This window comes from Epinephelus lanceolatus, chromosome 17 (assembly GCF_041903045.1).
Source record: "Epinephelus lanceolatus isolate andai-2023 chromosome 17, ASM4190304v1, whole genome shotgun sequence".
NCBI classification, from domain to species: domain Eukaryota; kingdom Metazoa; phylum Chordata; class Actinopteri; order Perciformes; family Serranidae; genus Epinephelus; species Epinephelus lanceolatus.
This window is the reverse complement of record NC_135750.1, coordinates 22201698-22222279: the sequence shown is the minus strand read 5'-3', so window position 1 is coordinate 22222279 and position 20582 is coordinate 22201698. Positions and strand designations below refer to the sequence as shown.

The following is a 20582-nucleotide window of genomic DNA, read 5'->3' as shown; positions in this document are numbered from 1 at the left end:
TGCTTTTTTTATGAGAATTGGCCCGGTTTTAAAAGTAGATTATTTATTTATTTATTTTTATCTACAAACTTTTCCCTTATCGGAACAAGAAAAATATAACTTTTATGTTGTTATTTATTTCACGGTTTTAGTTTCCTGGTATCTGCATCAGCTGACCAGTCCTGATGTACATACATTTCAGCCAATCACAACACAGTGGGCGGGACTAAAGATGAAACAGCGGAAGATTCAAAACGAAGATGGCGGCTGAAGACGCTCCCCACAACATTCACAAACTGGGCAGAAGGTACAAACTTTTCCATTAGTGTGACGTCTGAGTAACAGTTAACGTACAAATAAATACTACCATATGAAGTTTAGGTTTCTGGAATGCTTCGTGCAAATAAAGTTTTTCTGTTGTGAACCACTCCGTATAACGTTAGTGAAACAGTATCAGAGTTGTTAGCGTTAGCCATCTTAGCTAATCCACAGTAACGGTTTGTTATGCTAGCATGAGCTAACGCTAATTCGCTAGTTTATGCTACATATTGACCCTAGCCTTTTAAACGGCTACATTTTAGGTACCAGTCCGAAGCGTTGCTACTTCACTGAGCCTCAAAATGAACCTCAACCCAGCCTGTGTGTTTCTCTTCAACAGGGGGACAACATGCAGTGTGTTTACCAGCCTGGAAAAGCCGAACACCAGCCAGCCTGTGATCTTTAACCCAGACTTCTTTGTCGAGAGGCTGAGACATGAGCATCCACAGGCCTTCGCTGATTTGGTACTCAGCAACATCACTCGACTCATAGACCTTCCAGGGGATGAGTTTGCCCAGCTCACCGGAGAGACTGAGGCTAAGGTGCCCTCCGCCACTGGCTTTCTACGCTCCCTCAACTTCCTGAAACGGAAAGGTTTGGCAAACAGAGCCATAGTGTGCTCACAGTCTTTGAAACGCTGTTTTAAACTAATGTGGTATGTGTCAAGTTATTGCAATAGGACGCTCAAATAACCTGTTCATTTATCCACAGACCTCATTGTGCCTCATTAAAGCTATTGCAGACTTGCAAAACATTAATTTGCACAAGTGCTGAAATGATTAGTCCATTAATCAGTGAAGCAATCAACATGACATTAATCAGGTTTATGAATAGTTACACGTTTAAATAAGTATTATTTTGCTTACCTGATTCATTGTATAAGTAGCTGATAGTAGAACTGCAATTAATAATCATTTTCACTGTCTGTCACTGTCACAAATCTGCTGCTCTGATCATTTTATCACGGGTATTGTTCAGTGTGAAAAACAACAGAGCATAGAAATGCCAATCACAATATTCTAAAGCCAAATTTGACAATTTCAATTTGCTTTTCATGCCCACCCAAGAGTCCCAGATACGTAGATATATCTATAGGTATAAACATATTCAACTTATTTTCACAGAAAAGCAAAGAGAAGCAGCAATAAGGGGATATTAAGGATTTTATTTTATTGATTGACAGATCAGTTGATAAGCAAATATTTTCAGCTCTGACTAACAGATGGCAAGCTTCTGTCTCCATATAATCCCTCTAAAGTTTTCTTGTTCTTAGGTAATGTGGCTTTCTGCTGCTGTATATTGTGTAACAGGTAGCAGCAACGCCAGGGGATGGCTGGAAAGGATAACAAGGATCTAATAAATGAAATAAAGCTTTCAATGGAATAAATATAGTTGTACACACAAAGGGTACCGTTAGTATTACTGTGCTTTTTGATGCCTTTCAGAAAAAGGAGTGGTTTTTGGTGCGCCGTTGACTGAAGAAGGAATAGCACAGATCTATCAGCTGATTGAATACCTGAGTAAAAGTGAGTACCTCTTCATATGCATGCCCTTTATCCTGAGCAGTTCGTGATATCATGACTGCATACATGTAGCATGTGTGACTCCAGAAGGAGACAAGTCTGTAACCATGACATATTTGTGTCAGACAGGCACCATTAATAATTACTTGATTTATTAGTGCGTTGATATGCTTTTGCATATCAGCCTGTATCATTAACTCTCATAAAAAAATGGATTTGTTAAGCATTAAGACTGTACCCTTAATTTTGCTACTTAGTTGACTGACTTAGTTGGAGAGCAGTGAATTAGCATGAGGTCATGGTTTATTTCTAGAAAGAGATGATGTCATTCTCTGAAAGTCGACACTGGGAGCAAATGCTTGGGTCAATAATTTATCTGAAAGCACTTTGCTCTGGCTGTCTCCCTCCTTCCATTTCATTCACTCCGTCTCTCTCCTCACTTCTGTGTCTTTGTATCCCGTTGTCTCCTTCACTCTGTGTCTACCCGCCTACACACCACATATCTTTCTTTCTTTCTTTTTTTACCCTCCCTTTGGCTGTCTCTCACCATGTTTCTCTCACACCCCTCAGACCTTCATGTGGAGGGATTGTTCCGTGTGCCAGGGCACAGCCTAAGGCAGGCAGCCCTGAGGGAGATGCTGAATGCTGGGGCAGATATAGATCTGGAGACAGGCGACTTCCACCCAAATGATGCAGCCTCATTGCTTAAAGCCTTCCTGGGAGAGTTGCCAGAGCCTCTGCTCACGCACAGACACTATCATGCTCACCTAAAGATTGGAGGTGTGTGATGACACAGACATCCTTGTCATGCCTCGAGATAATCAATGTTGAGTTGAGTCATTTGTAATACCTCTCTTATGTGCTGTGTCCAGAGCTGACTCGCTTCGATGATAAGGGGGACAAGACAAATGTTCCTGATAAAGAACGCCAGATTGAGGCATATCAGCTGCTTTTCATGCTGCTCCCACCAGCCAACCGCAGCCTGTTAAAGCTGCTGCTGGACCTGCTGTACCACACTGCTCGAAATCAGCACATCAACAAGATGTCTGCTATCAATCTAGCCACAATGTTTGCTCCACACATCATCTGGCCCAAAAATGTAAGGAACTCAGGTTCATTTTGTTCTACTTACCAAGTACGTTACAACTATTTCTACTATGTTTGCAGTCAAGTAAACCATGACTGTTTTCTGGGATTTATTTAGCATAGTTTTAGGCATTGATTTATTTATCTATTAATTTATTTATGTTACAGGTGATGGCAAGTGATCTGCAGGAGCACATCGAACAACTGAATAATGGCATAGCATTCCTCATCAGGCACTCACAAAAGCTGTTTAAGGTAAGTAGCTTTAATGATGGTTTCTCTGAAGACAACATGTTATTCTGTAACTGTAGTGTGGCTCACTTATACATATTTAAAACACTACATGCAACACAGGTTTCCCTGGTTTTCTCTATCCAATGGGAACAGCCACATGAGGTGTGATTTTTATCTGTTTAAGTACTCTGTATTTTTTACATCAGGTTAAAACAAAACACAGGCAGGTCTTCCCGTGTAGAAATCACATGTAAAGGAAAAGATTGTGCATCACAACAATGGTTCAGTGATGTGTTGCTTCAGATTAACCTCTCATGTCAAGTGGTTTTGTTGCTGCCAGGGTTACAAGAAATGCATACAGGCTGGAGAGACAGAATGTGACATTTGCATATGAATAAAATGTCACTAAAGGCTATTTGTTTTTTGGTGTCCCTTAATCAGCAGCCTTTTAGATCCTAATTACAGGCTTATATTGCTCCATTCAAACAATCTTTTCTAACTTGGCAACATAGACATTCTAAATAGGTATTTTTTGTCGTATTTGTTTGTTAACGCAGAGGCTGATAAGAACAGGGAGCAAAGCTGCTCCCCACGTAACAGAATTGCAATTAAAAGATCTATATCACGCACATAATTGTCTGAAATTTCATACTAGCAGGAATTGTATCTTGCTGAACATAGGAACTGCTGGTCTGCCGCTTCCTCGGTTAGTTGTTTGTTTGTGTTACTGTGTGACGGTGGTGAATCCAAACTAACCCAAACTCACACAATAACTCAAACAAACTAACTGATGAAGCTAGCAGTACACCAGCAGTGTCCATGTTCAGTGAGGTAAAATTAGTGTCTGGCTCCACTGACAAGTTTCACTTTCAGTTCACTTCCCCATCAGAAAGGGCTGTCTGTTTAGGAGGCATGTGAGAAAAAGTTATCCTCACAAATTCAATGTAACACTGGATGAGGAAATAATATACACATAGTCATTGGTAGGGGCTGATGTATTCCTTTAATACACCATTGTTTGTGGTGAGGTCATAAATTTCTAAATACCAATCACATGAATCTATGGTAAACTTGATTCAGTCTTGATCTTTCATCAGAGGATTTAATTTACATATTTATTTCCATTGAAGGCACCAACATACATCAAAGAATACACCCACTTATACTACACAGGATCAAAAACTCTTCAGTCAAAGGTGAGTGTTTTCATCTTTTCTTACATTTCTAATTAAGTTCGTCCTAATAAAAAGAAAGCATTAGCACTGCATTGCATTTACCTATAAAGCTGTTTTCAAAGCTCTGAGCGTATTTTCTTTTCCTGTGCTAGCTTGTGAATCCAGTAATCTTAGTGTCTGGGTAATTTTAGGTACTTCATATCTAAATACAGAACCTCAAGAGATTTATCTGCTGCCGGGCATTTAATTGAATGATTTTCAAAGAACGTTGAAACAAAACACCGTGTCAGTACTCAGCTTTTAATGTTATTTGTTGTCTGCATGTTTGTGCAGTGTGTGACTCAGCTGTACACATTTTGTTGTTGTCGTGTCTCTTGAAAAGAGTTTGTGGTCGCAGTGAGATAGAAGAACGATCACGTTATGTTCGACCTTTTTAGGATGATCTGACACTTTGTTCTGGGACTAAAGAAGAACCCGTGTCTGCAGTGACACCTGCCTCCCCTTCTCCCTCCATGAGAACAATCAGAGATGAGGTCAGCAGCACCCCCACCACAAGGTCATCCGAGACTCAGAGTTACACTGAATCTGCCCTCAGAGAGCTATACCAGCATGTCACCAACATGCCCGAGTCTGCCAAAAAGAAGAAGCTCATCAGACAGGTACAGTTGGTCAGCGTACACACCTTGAGGGGAAAGAACATATAGGAAAACCTATTTGCAACCCAGCACATAAATGTGTTGTATTTCTATGTGTAGTTTGAGAAGCAGCCTTTACTGACACCTTCCGCTGACTCTCGGCCACCATTCACAAGGAAACATTGGCGTTCGCGCTCTTTGGGTGGAATTATCAAGGTTTGTTGTTCCTGCATATAACAGTAGCCTTCAGCCTTTTATAACATTGTGTTTACTTTCCTGAGAAACTGTTTTTCATGCTCGGCTTACAAGTCCTGTATAGATTAAGTTAGATTCAACTTTATTGTCACTGCACAGAGTAGAGGTACAGAGACAATGAAATGCAGCTTAGCATCTAACCAGAAGTGTAAAATGCAGTAAGTGTATAAATACGTAAAGACAGTATGGACAGTATTGAGTTTTTTTATTACTAGTGATGCTGTTGAATAATGTTTTGCTTTAAACACGAAGACTGCAAGCTCATGTAGTTTAAAAGACTTCAGAGTTTTATAATAAAGGTAAAGCATTCGACATGTTGTTAAGGTTTTATAAACATGATGTGCATTTTGATGAAAAACCTTTAAATAAGAAACATGTTTGTTTGCAATACAGCCCTGCCCTCACAGTAATGACTTTGTTGTTTATCAAACAGAGGAAGGTTTTGGGAAGCCAAATATTAATGGAAAAAGAAAACAGCAGACTGCAGGCCCAGCGGTCAGTTGATGGCCAAAAAGGAGAAAACAGCAGCTGTTGAGAAGTGAGTATTATATTGTTACACCGCAAAGCAAACACATTTTATTGTGCCTACAGCCGTAGCCAGACCCAGATGTTTTCAGGTTGTCCGTCCAGTTCTTGTGAATGTGATATCTCAGCTGCATTGGAGGGAATTTCATTACATTTGGCGCAGATGTTCACATGGACTCAAGGATGAAGTGATTAGAATTTGGTGGACAAAGGTCACTGTGACCTCATTAAACGTGTTTTTTTTTTGTTTGTTTGTTTTTTTTTGCCATAACTCAAAACTTCCTACACTAATTATGACAACATTTTACACAATGTCTAATAGGCTAAACTAATGAATTGATGAGATTTTATATCCAAAAAGTCAAAGGTCATCTTCATTAAGACACCATAACACTCTGCTATAACACTTTACGGCCATTATTCAACACCATGCCTCAGGAACCGAAGGGGTAACATTAGGTCAGATACTGAGATGTGTAAAACATCCAGGTTTTCAGCTCAGCTCAGACCAAAGATTTGCGATGAGATGAGTTGAAACAGGCGACTACTTGCAATGCACCTTTCTGCCATGTTCTGAAGACCTGCCGGTTCACACCAATGCAACTAGATGAGACGGTGTATCATCTCTATGCAACAACTCTCTGTAATTTCATTATGATTTCCAGATTTTTAGGCTGATTTTGTGGCTGAATATAATTTTTAGCTTCTTAAAATATGAATGAGGATAGTGATAGTGAGATTCTGGCTACAGTTGCATTTGTAGTACTGATGAATGGGGAAAACCAGAAGTAAAACAAGCATCAGATGGACTGTATTCACAATAAATATGCCACAATAATATAAGTAAGCAGCACTAATCAATCAGTCAATAAGAACGTGTGTGTGTGAGAGGGCATAAGCAGAATCGGCGAGCAGCAGCAGTGATCCACTGTCTGACACCCACACACTGTGAGGGTGGAAACGGGGGTCAGCAGGGACAGAGCACCTGCAGCAGCAAGCGAACACACCGTCTATGGTCATTTTGACTTGAAAAGCAGACGTCATGACAAGCTGATTGGCTGTAGAAAAAGGCGACGTACTTTGTGCTCTAAACCCAGCTGCGGCAATTTGACCAGCTGTGTTGCAGGTGACACCATCAGCCAGCATAAGTCGAGCTCAGACTGCTGCAACTTTTCTCTGCAACGCTCTAAAACAGTTTCATCTTGTCGCAAATCATTGGTCTGACCTGGGCTTAAGAATTTGCAGCTTCTTGGCAGCAGCATCCATATTTGAAGTATTTTACTGTCATGGCGACAACTTTGCGTTCTGTCTTGGTCCTCTGGTGGTCCAACACAAGCTCATTGGTTTTGCTGTCATGAGGCCTCTGGTTATTGTGGTTGGACCATGTGACAAAGCTCTTTATCAGCCCTCTGTACTCCTGTAAAAATAGTCACTAAGTGAAAACAACATGTTTCTAATTAGAATCACACTTGTCAATATAGTAATAACTTCCATCCTCAGATCTCTCATGAAGCAATCATATTGTCACTATCAAGCTACCACAGGTACATCATGACACTGCAATGTTAAGATGACTGACTTGCCAATTTAAAATGTTTGAAATTGTCTATAAAATTCCCCCATGACGATGATGGACACTTATGGAGAAATACTCAAGTAGTTATTCTCTTTTATTCAAACCAAACTAATCAAGATGTAATCAAGATGTCGCATATAAATTATGGGACAGCACGATTCACTCCTAAAAGTGTCATAAACCAGTGATTTTCCTCGGGACTGCTGAAGGAGTTCCAGCCATCTGTCTGTGGTTCACCACAGGCAAGCCTGGCCTTACTTTGACTTAACAGTTCTTACATTGCTAATGACGCCTGATGCACTCTGCTGAAAGGATTAAAAAATCACCTAATCTTTTTTCTCCCTTTCTCTTGTCATTTTGTCCAGGATTGTTCGTCTTTAAGAGAACGTGCTCTTCACGACTAAGGAAACATCGGGCTGGCTGTTATGTTAGGGGTATTAAAGGATATTCCTGAGGCGTCGACACAAACTAAACAGTGCAAGGCACTGTACGGCTTTGTTTTGACACCATGTTTAGATCTGTACTCAGCTTTTTTTTCTCAAGAAGTAAAGTTTGTTCTAAGGGTTAGCCAGATAGCAAGAAACCACTGCAGTTTCTTTGTGGCTTGCAAAGTTTTAGTGAAGCTAGGGGACACATAAAAGGGGTTCTTGTACAACTGTGAGGATGTTATGTGCTTTAGTTGAAGGCAATGCAAAGTTATTTGTCTTTACCCATTCTATAGGAATTCCTTCATTGTCTTATTTCTTGTTCATTCATTGCAGGACTCAAGTTTGCATGCATTTTTTTTTTTTTAGTTTTATCATCGACTGAAACATGTTTATTTTATTTACCAAACTATTGTATTTATTTTTTACTGGTTATCTGGATGTTTCAAGTCCTGGAATCCTGTGCATCAGATGCATTGTTAGACTGTGATGAGCAGGCTTTTCTACTTAAATATTAAATTTGTTTGTAAGTTATGCTAAGTTAGTTAGACCCACACAGTCCGTGCAGACTGTTAAAGACTTATTAGAGAAGTGGTGAATTCACAATGTGCCTTAAAGTGAATATATCTTAAATTACTGTATTTCTTTTTTATTATTTAATATTTTATCTTTCAATCGTGATAACTTTAAGAGTGTGCTGAAATGTCTATAAAGTATGTAGTAAGTGTCAGAAAAATAAGTGTGCGAAGACTGATAGAGAGTGAAGAATAGAGGATGGGAGAAACAGACTGAGAGGCCAAAGGTCCAGCTTGTGTAGATTATATAAATAGTTTTGTCTTTGTTTCCACTTCAGCTCAAATTTTGGGTGTCAATACTGTGATGCTTTATACTACTGCCATTTTATTTTTGCATTTTATATTTTAGTTTTTCTCAGGCCATTTTTGATTCTTATGCAACATTGTATACAGCTTTATACACATTTGTGTCTTTACAGTTATTCAGCTATTTAGTGTGAGTTTTTTATTATTTTAAATTTTTTTATAATGTCTTTTTTTTTTATCTCGAAAGGTTAGACGAATGCAAATGAAAATGATTTGTTTTTTGCCCTCTATTGTGGTTGTTATCCGAGGTGCTTCCCAGGAGACTTTGAGCCACCTCCACTTTCAAATTCTGCTTGCTGTCTTACTTTTTTAGTAGCAGTTTCCAGCTCAATGGTCGCTCTGCCATGCTGTTACAATTTGATTATAATGTGATAATTGCCAACACAGTCGACTTAATTGACCATGTAAACTGATGACACTGATGCTACTGTGAAGCTATGCAACTCACTGTAATTAAAAGACATCAAGCTGAGTTCTGGAGGTGTCTTTTCTTTTGAATTGTGCGCTTTAGTAGGATGAAGACATGATTACGAACCTTTTTGTTTTTTGCCACTTTTCGTAAATGATGGTGTTTTTTAAATTTCCTTGGCCTCCCTGGAATTTGAATAATGTTGCTTTCTGCAGCTGAATGATGCTGTTTCACATGCAGCCACAAGGTGATGCTGTTAAGTTGCAAATAATTATTCAGCTAGAGCATGTTAGGTACAACATCTCCTTTGATCAGGTTGAAATTGAGAAAACTAAAGACAGGTCAATATGAGGGAAACTGTGCTGTTAAATACCCAAAATAAGTTCACATTTAAACACTCCAGTAATGCAACAAAATTGAAACATATAAGACTTTACAATATTCCCTTAAAGACAGTAAATGTTACTTTATTCTTTGTCCTCTCCCAACTTTAACAGTCATGTCCCAGTGTCTTACAGCCAGAAGCCAAGAACTTCACGGCTCATAGCTTCCAATGCCGCAAATAAGAAATGGCAAGAAAATTCAAATTCCAACAAAAGATATGTGACAACATGTGTGCTGAAATTTACAGCGCTGTCAAGTGAAATTTAAATGTAAATCACTTTTAGACCAATAATAATAAATACCCACAAGACCACCAAAGGGAAACTGTTACCAAAATTGTCGCCATTTGCAGTGAATGATTTGCCCAAATTGAACACATTTCACAGAGTTGCAGGGTGAGTGGGTGGATAGTAAGAGTGAAGGCAGCTCTCTCCACAATAGGAGGAATGTCTCAGTGTGTCATTATGGTGTCCATGTCAATGCATGTTTGGTATTGTAAGTATATGTTGTAAACATCTGTGAGAATGGGTCTGCTTTTTCTCATGTTCTGTAAATATACATCAGACAGCTTCCATGATAGGAATAGTATTGTTTTACAGCCAAAACTCCGGAGGGGTTTATTTAGCATTCCTGCTCCAGAATGAGCATGATGACTGTAAAATGAGTCAGACATACTGTAATCAACTTTACATTATCTGGTGTGCACACAAACCCACAAACATATATGGTGAGAGGATGTGATTCTGTGAAATGCCTTTCAGAGGGAGCTAATTCTGTCTACGACTACAGATAGTGAAATACCACACTAAAAGAACACAATTCAAGGTTAAAATATGTAGACGCCAGCATACTTTTGCATTTTGTTCCGTTTCGACAATGGACAGCGCAGGAATTTTTCTCGTTTTTTCTTCGAGGCCCAGTTTCTTCTGAGGGTGAAATACAAATAACTCAGGTTTGAAGCCTGCTGTGGAATTTTCAGGATGCTAAATTTGGTCTCGTACTCTCTATCAAGCACATTTCACTTCTGTCAGTCAAGCGTGTACTAACAAATTCATTCAGCCACGAGCAGCTGCCAGCTTCATCTTGATGAACGTTTGGCTCTTTGATTTCTAACTTTGGGAACAAGCTGTCGGAAAACATTTATTGAACTCCACAGGCTTCAGCACTACTGTCAACTCAAAAACAAAATTGGGTGCTATTCCAATTGCAGTTAGTTCCTCGTCAGAGTCAATTGTTGGTGAACGCTCATGTTTTGCAAACTCTCCTCTCCCCAGACTAATTATAAATTGCTGCCATGTCCTCCCACGGCTTTGAGAGCAGCAGAATAATTCCTGTTGTGTATTTGTGTGCATTCCTATCACGACTCTGTGAGAGCAGAGGGACGTTGCCACCACCCCCCATTACCACTAAACACCACTGTCTCCTCTTTAATTAACCATTCATAGAAGGAAGATCTACGCTGCACTGACACTTTTTACCAGGACAGATGGAGATTTTCTTTTCCTGCTTTCTGTATGTGTGTATGTTTGTGCACACCTGTATGTGCACACACACACACACAATTCAGCATATGTTTCCAGTTGGTCAAGCAACAAAGCAGACAGATGCACAAACTCAAATGTTTCTGCTTGCGTCGTCCCCATTTCTTTTTTTCTCTTTGTGCCTTTGTTAGTTAAAGTGAATGGGGTTCTTGGGTCTGAGGGATTGTGCTGATGTTTATGTTGGGAAGGATCCACCCTGCAGCAAAGCCCTCTGTAGAATTAGACCAGAGACCAAGTGGCTCGAGCTGAGCCAAGCACAGCCGTGGCTGAGGAGAGCTCAGGCGTTTGTTTGCTACTTTTAGTTTAGTTTTAGTTGAGCACCAAACTTTTGTGTACTGTTGGTTTTTAAAAGTGGGTACTTACAAAGCAGTAAGAATCAACAACTAACAGCTGATTATTTAATGGTCGCAGTAGTTCCTTACTGACTTTGAGGCAAGAATTAAATCGGTAATTGTACAAAAACAGACAGCATGAAAAATAACAGATGCTATGTGAGTCAATATTGTAATAATTAGTTCCTGGATATCTGCAAGGAAGCTAAATGGTTTTAGTTTCCTGTGATATCTGTGAATCTACATGACAATGAATCACTACCTCCTTGATTCCCAGTGCACTACTTTATGTAAGGGGGAGTAAAACAAGTCACTCATAGGGAAGCAAAGTATTAGTCACTGGTTTTGTGCCATTTAGTCAGCTGAGTCAGGCTGTTACGATAACTTAATTTTGTTCTATAATATATTGTCCCAGAAGTCATTGCGATAAATGACATTATTACCATTTTAGCACCATTTTATTGCACTGATATAATGATAATATAATTGTATAATAATGCAATACACTCTTTCAAAGTGCAATGATCTTTAAATTCAACCAGAAACAACAGCAAGATGCATTCTTGTGGGATTTTTCCCTTAATGTTCATTCAGCTTAGGGGCTGTGAGGAACACTAAGGCATTGCAGCCATGTCCCATGTTTGGTGACATTCTCAGGTAAACAAACACGTGTAAACACAAGGGTAATATTGTATGATAATGGACACGACTTTGATCATCTTTGCTGACCTGGCTAAGCCAATAACATCATTACTGTGGCAGGCCTATCCTCATTAAGCAGGTGATCAGTATGCAGATTCACAGACATCTGGGATCTAATCATTACACACTGGCTCAATAAAAGTTATGCAAGAAGTGCTTGTTGTTGCCCTCTCAGTTTTCTGTACCGTATTTTAAAGTTTCAGCATTTGTTTTACTGTGCATATGATGTACAACGCGCTCTGGTTTGGACCCATAAAAAAAAACGAGAGTCTGCTTCCTACCCACATCCAGAATACTGATTTGCAATTCCACGTACTGCAAATCAATATGCATTCGGAAAAGTTTCCTGAAAGCTACAATTACTCTGTCAACAGTGGCTGGACTCTAATATATCCACTGTTTTCACTACATGTCAACCTTTGCAAAATAATATTTATTAGCAACTCCTTTAAAGTAAATAACGGCCTGCATATGCTGCCTATCATTCAATTTTCCCTTCTCAACACAGTCCGGTTTATGTCTTTATGCTCTGAGTCCACTTCAGGGAATGTATGGTCCTGGCATTGAGAGACAGACTGTGTGCCAGCTGCTGCCATAAATCGAAATAACAGAGCAGGTATGGTTGTGAGTGTAACTGTTTGTCCTTTCATTTGTATGTATTAGGATATAATCTCTGTTCTTGTGCTTAAAATATAGTGTTGACTTACTTTTTATGGCTGCGGTCTGCCCTCCCAACAGATCATGAATATTTGTATGTCTGTGTGTTTCCATGCCAGTTCCCTGCTGCAGCTTCTGCGTGTGTGTGGCCACACTTGATCTACATGTTAAGACCTACATTTACAGATTATTTATTCCAGCTTTTTGCCTCTGAGGACCGAGGTGTTGATTCCTCTCTTCCCCAGTGGATTCTCCTTCGTTACATGTATACACTCACACAGCCCGGTCTCCCCACAGCCTCTCCTTCGGGCAAGGGTTATGCAGTGTCATGCAGGTTAGGTCTCTCTCTGGGGGGTTCGCCTGGAGGCAAACCTGAGAGAGAAGGAGTGGAGGGAGTAGAAAAGAAAAAACAGAAAAAGAAAGATACTTGGAGTAGATTTGTATTGTGAATAGAATCACGGGAATGAAAGAGGGATCTTGAGAATGAGAGTGAGTTCAGGCAGGGTTCTGGGGGGGGGGTGTTGTGTGAGGAGGGAGAGAAGTGGGGGAGGAGAGGAGGGGTAGGGGTGGAGTCGGGGGCTCGGCTATTTGTAGATCCTTGTGATGGATGACTGGTGTGAGTGTGTGAGTGTGTGTGTGTGTATGTAAGAGAGAGAGAGAAAGAGACTGGCTTTTTTTTTCTCTTTCTGCTCTTTCCCTATTCCCTCTCTCTTCAGGCGAGCAGAGCAGAGTGGGACTGAGTGAGAGGAGGACAGAGACGCAGACGTGTGCAGACCAGAGCACAGCAACTCCACAAAGACAAGAGAGGAGTTTTGCAAGGAGAGAATAAGAGAAAGAAAACAGCTTCTTCTTCTTTTTTTGTTTTTTTTTTTTTTTTTACTTCAGCAAACTGTGGTGGATATCATACCTACATCAAAAGAAATCTAGAAGAACAAAAAGGATTTGCTCCAGGAGGAAAATAATAGCATTTGATACAGTTTTGTTTCTATTTATATTCACCACAAATATAGAATTATTCTAGAGGACTTGCAAGGTGTAGCAGGACTCTTGCTGTTTTTTTTCCTGCAGAGAAAGGTGGACAGAGAGAAGTAAGGGGGTTTTTGTTGAAGAAGATCTGGCTGCAGTTGTGGTGAATATGCCCGTCAGAGGTAGCTGTTTTGGGGCAGGTATGGGCAGGCTGGCCGGGCAGCCACTCTGGATGTGGGTGGTGATGCTCTCAGCTCTGCTCATGGGCAACGCCAGTGCCTGCCCAGCCTTGTGTACCTGCAGTGGCACCACAGTGGACTGCCATGGACTGGGTCTCAAAACCATGCCAAGGAATATCCCCCGCAACACTGAAAGACTGTGAGTACCATCTGTACAGTACTCCCTGTGTGTGTGTGTGTGTGTGTGTGTGTGTGTGTGTGTGACAAAGAAACTCCCTGACTGTGTCCCTCTGTCTTCTTTATTCACTGTTTCCCTTCTGTCTTTACGCTATATTGTAGTGGTGCACATGACTTTGCTTAGACTGAAAGAGAACAATAGCTCTGCCTGTAAAGCTGTGTGTGTGTGTGTGTGTGTGTGTGTGTGTGTGTGAGTGTGTCTGTGAGTGTGTCTGTGTGTGTGTGCATGTAAGTGTGTCAGTCAGTCACTCACTGGCATTCCAGTCAGGTATAAATAGGCATGAGGGTCTGGAAAGAGCAGGAGCAGATGTGTGCTTTTCACATGTGTCCATAATTTACTTACCTGCTTGTTTATGCTCGCTGCATGTATTTTAGATTTCTTTTTACATCCTGAAATGAATGGCATCTCATTTTTGCCCCACATTTTTTAATGTGACACACATTTTTTAGATTAAAAAAAGTAAAGTTTGACTTAAAGTTTAAATTACTGTGAGGTAAAACTGTCTGGTCCGAGCTTCTGTTATGTTTGGGACCACGTTTCTCCCACTCATATCATGCCTCCTGTCTGTGCAGCACTGTGCCTCTCTTTATCTCTTTTTCCCCCCTCTTCCCCCTTTTCACTCTCCTCCACTCCTGGGCCAAAGACTCCCCTCTCACCCCCTTCTCATGCCCCCGAACACTCACTCCACAAATTGTTAAATCATGTAGAAAATTAAGCAAATCTGCTACTTAAGTGAGTCTTGCACGAGGATCACGTAGCTGTCTTGTAAGACGGAGGGAGGATGGGAGGATTGGAGGGAGAGGTGAGGCAGATGCCGGCTTGCAGAGTGGAGTTTCTCTGTCTTTTCTGACATTCCTCTGAAATATTCATCAGTAAATCAGAAGTGAGGAGTGCAAGGGGAAATAGATTGTTCTATTTCAGCTTTTAGAATATCAGTCCTGAATAAAACATGCGGTGGGAACGGAGGAGAGAAAGCCTGTGTCAGAGGCAGCATTGGCATAGTGGGAGCTAGCTGCATATTTTATGCTTTTCATATTTAATTTCTAAGAACACCTTTTTTTTTTGTTGCCTGCCGGTCTGCATGTTTCCGGGTTGCTTATGTGCACATGCTGGTTCAACATTGAAGCAGAGAGGAAACATGGTCATTTTGTGGTTTCCTTTTACATGAATGGCCATTCACACTGGAAATATACTGCCCCTCCACTCAAGAGCATTTTTGTGTTAAAAGTTGTTTGTGCATTCATAGGTCATGTACAGCAAGGGATTTTTATCGTTGTAACATCTCTGGGTGTTTTCAAGCACATCTAGTGCGCTCAGGATGCTGCATTTTAAACATGATGTTTATAAAGGTCATGTGTAATTTATTCCTGGGTCGTTGCCTTTTTTTTTGGCTGTGTGTGTGTGTTGGTGCATGTGTTAGCTTTGTGTGTAGGTCATGTAGAAGATAGCCAGCCTCCATGGAGAGGCACTACTTAACAATAGAGCCTATCCTCTTGTGCAGGCCGGTACATAGGGTGATTCATCAAGGTGATTGTGCAAGTCAACGCGGCCCACCCTGCCTCACATGATAGGGTCCCATGTGCATAGATAGATTTATGTGTATGCATTTGGAAAATGTGTGTTTATGTGAGTGAAATTGTGCAAGCGCTACTGGGGTCGAAGATGAGTAATGAGTAAAGTCAAGTTTTTATAGAAATGTACCAGAAGTTGGAGGCCCCGTCCTTCAAATAAAAATGTTAACAGAAGCTTTTTTTTCTTCTGGAAATGTATTCGAATTACAAAGATTTAAAATCTGTAATGTTGCAAAATGTACTTGCCTCACTTTAATGGAAGGAGGCGGCGTAGTGTCAGTGTTAGGATGGAAAGCAGACGCAGACTATAAAAGGTAACAAAGTAGAAAAGGTTGCACTTCTCGTCATCAGCCTGCTTTGCTGTGTGTTTATAGACATCTCTGTGAATGCATATGTGTGTGTTTGCGCTAATGTACACAGGGTGATGCTTTTGGGAGATAGAGTGTGTGTGTTAGGGGAAGGAGGGGGTTGGTTTTGAGAGAAAGTGTCCATGTGTGTTTGTGGGGTGGGGTGTGTGTATGGAGGGTGTTGAGACAGACAGCAGAATCCCATTTGCACTTGTCAGTGTGGGTTTGGATCAGGTCTGACCCCTGCGCTTCTCAGACCGAAGCCTGTAATGAGACTGTGAGCTCCACGTATTAAAATTACACCCTGCCTCATACGGGCCACCGGCTGCTCCCTCCCCCTCTGCTCCATCTCTGCATCCATCCTCTCTCTTCATCTCTTTTCTTGTCTCTCCTCTTCCTTGTCTTTATTCATCTGCTATGGCAAAATAGCACAAAGTATCCACACTGATATCAGGGTATGCTGAGAGGAATCAAATCTGTAAGCTGATTAAAGTGACTTTAAACAGACAGTAAATGATCTTAGTTAAGCTTTTAGATGGACAGGTATTGACCAAACCTGCAGCCCTTCTCTCTCCGTGCTTTAACTCTGTAACAGCCCTGCTGTTTGGCTTAAGTGTGTGTCTCATCTGTGAATGAGCTGATTTGCAGAGGAGGAGAAGCTGTGTGTGAGTGTGCACCTTCATCTAATTACAAAAAGGCAGTGTATTGATGATTTCTGTGCCAGAAAATACCCTGTACTGAGATTTGGGGGCACGTCGGCACTCCTCCAGAACAGGGGAGGAGGCTGCACACCATATGTGTGTGTGTTTGTGCATGCCGATATAAATCTGATGTTCACTTGTGTTTGTTCATAAACTTGTGCATGTGCCTCCATATGTGAGCATGCGTGCAGTGAATAAGTAATGTTAGATGAAAACACATGAGGTTTTGTGGTGGTTGAAGATTAGGGGCTCCCTTTGCTTTGATAACCATGTTTATGTATTTGGGGGGTGGGAGGTGTGTGTTTGTGTGTGCCAGGGAATGCCTGCGGTGTTTTTGGCACAGGCACATTGCTGGTACAACTGACAGCTCACCGGCCACCTGATCCATAATTTACCCTGACAAGACTGAACACAGCCTGCCCCAATACCTGCCAAATCTGGCTATGTGACTAAAGTGGAAAGAGCGAGATGGGAAAAGACAAAAGAAGCAGGGTGAGGGGTGGAGCTGTGGGGGTCGAGAGTAGGATGAGAAGATCCTCCAAGGCGAGGCTGGCACAGTAACTGAGGTGGTAATGAAGGGATTACAGCACTGAGAGTGAAGAGACGTGTAACTCCAGCACAAAGCTAATGAATGAATAAACAGGATTATGTTATTTATTATAAAGGGCAACACAGGTCTTAGCTCCAAGGCAGGCTGAATTTTACTCAGGTCCTTTTTTTTTTTTTACAATCTAATATATCCATCCTCATAGCTGGTAAACCCGTGAGGAGTGATAATGCCTGGAATGAAGATCATTCGGAGAATGTTTATGCTCAGTGGAGGATTGTGAAATTACAGGCCTGGGACTCAGTCATTTCAATTTACTGCCTGTACTATACAGCTGTGGTCTTTTCTCCTGTGCCGAATACTGAGGTGGTCGCCATCTCTATAGCTTCCTTTTTGGCTCGGTATTTTATGAGCTCTGCCAGACAAAGTATGTGGTAATATAGGTATTACAGGTAGAGGGATTCAGATACTGATACCAGATCGTCTCCAATACTGCCTAAAATGCTGGATCGAGTATCGACAAGTATGCAAGCCTATGCACTGATCTGAAACCACTTAATTTATCTAAAACTAGATAAAATGACAAGTGTGTTTTGGAAATCAATTCATCTTTGCTGCTTTAAAACAAAGAAACTAAGGAAGAATTTATGTCCGGTAAATAGTGTTGCGTTTACTATCAGCAATTTGGCAACATTTTACACTGGATAAAGCAAATTCTGTGGCATTCATTGAAGTTCAGATATCAGAATTTCTATCGGGAAGGAAAAATGGCATTGAAACATCTCCAATTGTTGGCCAGAGTAGTTCCTCTTGTGGCGCTCTGTGCTGTTTTTATTTTTCAGTTGGTCCAAGCATTTAGTCACCTTTTTACATTCTCCATACATGTACTGTAAGCATGTTGCTTGTCTAAGCAGAGTGATGACAGCCTGCTGAGCATCAAAGCCGGCTGCTGTGTGTCTAAACTCACCCCACACCCGCCGGCCCGCTCTCCTGATGAGCGCAGCTACTTTATGGAAGTATGTGATTGCACTCACGAGAGCTAAGAAATGACCCCATCAATGGGATTTCTTACTTGTGCGTGTCTGACATGCTTATATGTGGTGTGTGTGAGCATGTGCATGTGTGAGTGTACATGCGTGATTGCTTTGCACGCCTATCTAAGAGTGGCTGTACCTCAGCAGACTGTGAAAATCGAATTTGGAGAACCCACCTAGATCACCTTTCATCTCTCAGAAGTCCATCTTTGCTTTTAACCCTCCTGGCTAGACAGGAAGAAGCTGGCGATGAAGAGTGAAGTGTGTGTGTACGTGTGTTAAAATGCACATCAGTGAACACTCTCCTGACGTTGTAGATATGCCGTCATAATCCACATTTCACGCTAGTCAAGATGCTTTTGATGTGATACAAGTTTGAGAGGAAATTATGGGCAGCATTCCAGATTCAAGGGCTGCAAGAGATCCGCATCAGTCTGCACACTTATTTTATCAGTGCTGTGTTAAGTGCAATATTGGAGTGTTTTAATGTGCTGTGCTGAAGTCTTTCTTCACTCTCAAAATGTAGATCAATTGATTAACTGTCCAGAAAGAGTCCACGGTCTTCAGATGTCTTGTTTGTTTGGCCAACAGTCTGAACTCCACTCTACATGACAGAGACAAGCACATTGTAGCAGCTGCAACCAGTGAGTGTTTGCCATTTTTGCTTGAAATATGACCACAACAATTACTTGATCGTCAAAAGCTGCAGATACATTTTCTTTTGATTGGTACATCACTTAATTGACTTATCATCCCGGCTTTTGCGGTGGGGTTATCCGCTGGCAGAAGAGCTAATCTTCGTAAAGAGATGGAGGAATGCAGATATCAGCACGCTCAGTGGGGGGAGAGGCCCGTGCGTACAACAACTCTTTATTCTCAGGGATCAACAGAGAGATTTGAGCGCACATGCAGCATCCATCAAATTACCAGTCTTCAGCGCACATCTGTCAGGCAAACATCTTCTGCGTGGACTAACTGAAACATAATAGATATGGTGGAGCAGATGTTTGGTCCACATGATACACTTTACAGTCAAAGTACACATTCATACAGCCTAAATGCCTTCATGCGGGACTCAAAACCACAACAGAACCTCAGCGTCTGTCGCTAAACAAACTACAGATACACTGTAAACCATGAAAGACCCCTCAGTCTCTGCTTCGACTACAACCCTGTGTGTGTTCTTCTTCCAGCCCACGGCAGCGACACACATCGGAACAGATGTTTAATTGATTCACTTCGGCCTGAGAGAGTGTCATAACTTATCTGTGTTTGATCAGAAAGTGGCTGTATGCTCCTTTTTTATTTCATCTCATAGTCTCTCCTGCTATTGGTCGAGTTTTTGCTTACAGCAGCATCTGCTACATGAAAAAAGCTCAGAGTCTCCTTGTCAAGGTTGTTGTTGTAGAGTGAAGGCCAGGTAAAAACAGCAGAAGACAGATGCCTGGGTTTTGGTCTATCACTTTTACCTGTAGCTGTTTTAAGGATGAGAGAGGCTCTGCAAGATGCAGGAGACCCAGCGTGGGTCAAGGCTCTGAGAAGGTGTGTGTGTGTGTGTGTGTGTGTGTGTGTGTGTGTGTGTGTGTGTGTGTGTGCAAAACATGTGTAGGATCTACTTGATGCTTGATGTTTACCTTTCCTATCTGTAATCTTGCTCCCGAGACCTGACTGAGCAGAATGAAAACTGTAAATAGCCCTTGAGGAGCCCAGAAGCCGGGAAAACACTCTCAGACGTCTTTGCGCTCACACACACACACGCACACTGGGACGCTTGCTGACGCACACACACTAAAAATGTACAGTGGAGGGCTTTAACTGCTCGTCTGAAAGCCACATTTCAATGGAGAGGGAATGTTTTGTTCAAGCTGAGCAGAAATCTGACCTCTTAGTGTGGACAGAAGTGTTCCAGTTGCGTTTAAGAGTGTGTTATTTTGGTCACGGTGGTCTGCTTTCTCTCTCTCTCTCTTTCTTTCACTCTCTCAGTCTCTCTATTTTCACATAGGAGGTTGTTGTGAGCCCAGATGGTACTGCCTGGTTCCGTAGCCCGTTGGACCAACTAGTATGTAGGTCACTTTCTCCTCGTAGTCTACCAGGCCTCATTTCTACACTGACGTTTCCCAGACAGCCCGTCAGCTCCTCACAGCTCCGCAGCTACTCGCAACACTCCACCACCCTGCTCCACACCGTTGCTTTCAGGCAGCTAACAACGCTGTCAGAGCAGCTCTGTCTTCTATCTGTCTCTCAGTGACTCTGTCTTTTTTTTCCTCTCTCCTCCTGCGTGTTTCACGGCTGTCACGTCCATATGTCGTAGAGTCTGGAGGAGGAGGAATGCTTCACTCTTCCGCATCTTCTCAACCTGTTC

The 20582-nt window shown here is 41.5% G+C and overlaps 2 protein-coding genes across 7 annotated transcripts in view; both read left to right on the top strand.

Moving 5' to 3' along the window:
* Positions 1-200: 200 nt before the first annotated feature.
* On the top strand, positions 201-9084 carry LOC117247986 (rho GTPase-activating protein 19-like). Its single transcript, XM_033612685.2, has 11 exons — positions 201-286; positions 638-891; positions 1743-1823; positions 2391-2600; positions 2693-2919; positions 3075-3161; positions 4271-4336; positions 4753-4974; positions 5071-5166; positions 5639-5743; positions 7672-9084. The coding sequence occupies exons 1-10, from the start codon at positions 240-242 to the stop codon at positions 5738-5740; spliced, it is 1392 nt and encodes a 463-aa protein (XP_033468576.1). The 5' UTR covers positions 201-239; the 3' UTR covers positions 5741-5743; positions 7672-9084.
* A 4280-nt stretch (positions 9085-13364) lies between these two features.
* The window catches only part of slit1a (slit homolog 1a (Drosophila)), a 103994-nt gene continuing 96776 nt past the window's right edge, over positions 13365-20582 (top strand). For all 6 annotated transcript variants that reach the window (XM_033612966.2, XM_078176294.1, XM_033612965.2 and 3 more), the window contains exon 1: positions 13365-13981. In XM_033612966.2, coding sequence (XP_033468857.1) covers positions 13773-13981 — 209 coding nt within the window. In that variant the 5' untranslated portion in view covers positions 13365-13772. The remainder of the gene's footprint in view (positions 13982-20582) is intronic.

Excerpts from the sequence above, each read along its gene's own strand:
- LOC117247986 (XM_033612685.2), top strand. The coding sequence starts at position 240 with ATGGCGGCTGAAGACGCTCCCCACAACATTCACAAACTGGGCAGAAG. Across the intron at positions 3,162-4,270 it reads ACTCACAAAAGCTGTTTAAG|GCACCAACATACATCAAAGA; the intron begins GTAAGTAGCTTT and ends TTTCCATTGAAG. Across the intron at positions 4,975-5,070 it reads AGAAGAAGCTCATCAGACAG|TTTGAGAAGCAGCCTTTACT; the intron begins GTACAGTTGGTC and ends TTCTATGTGTAG.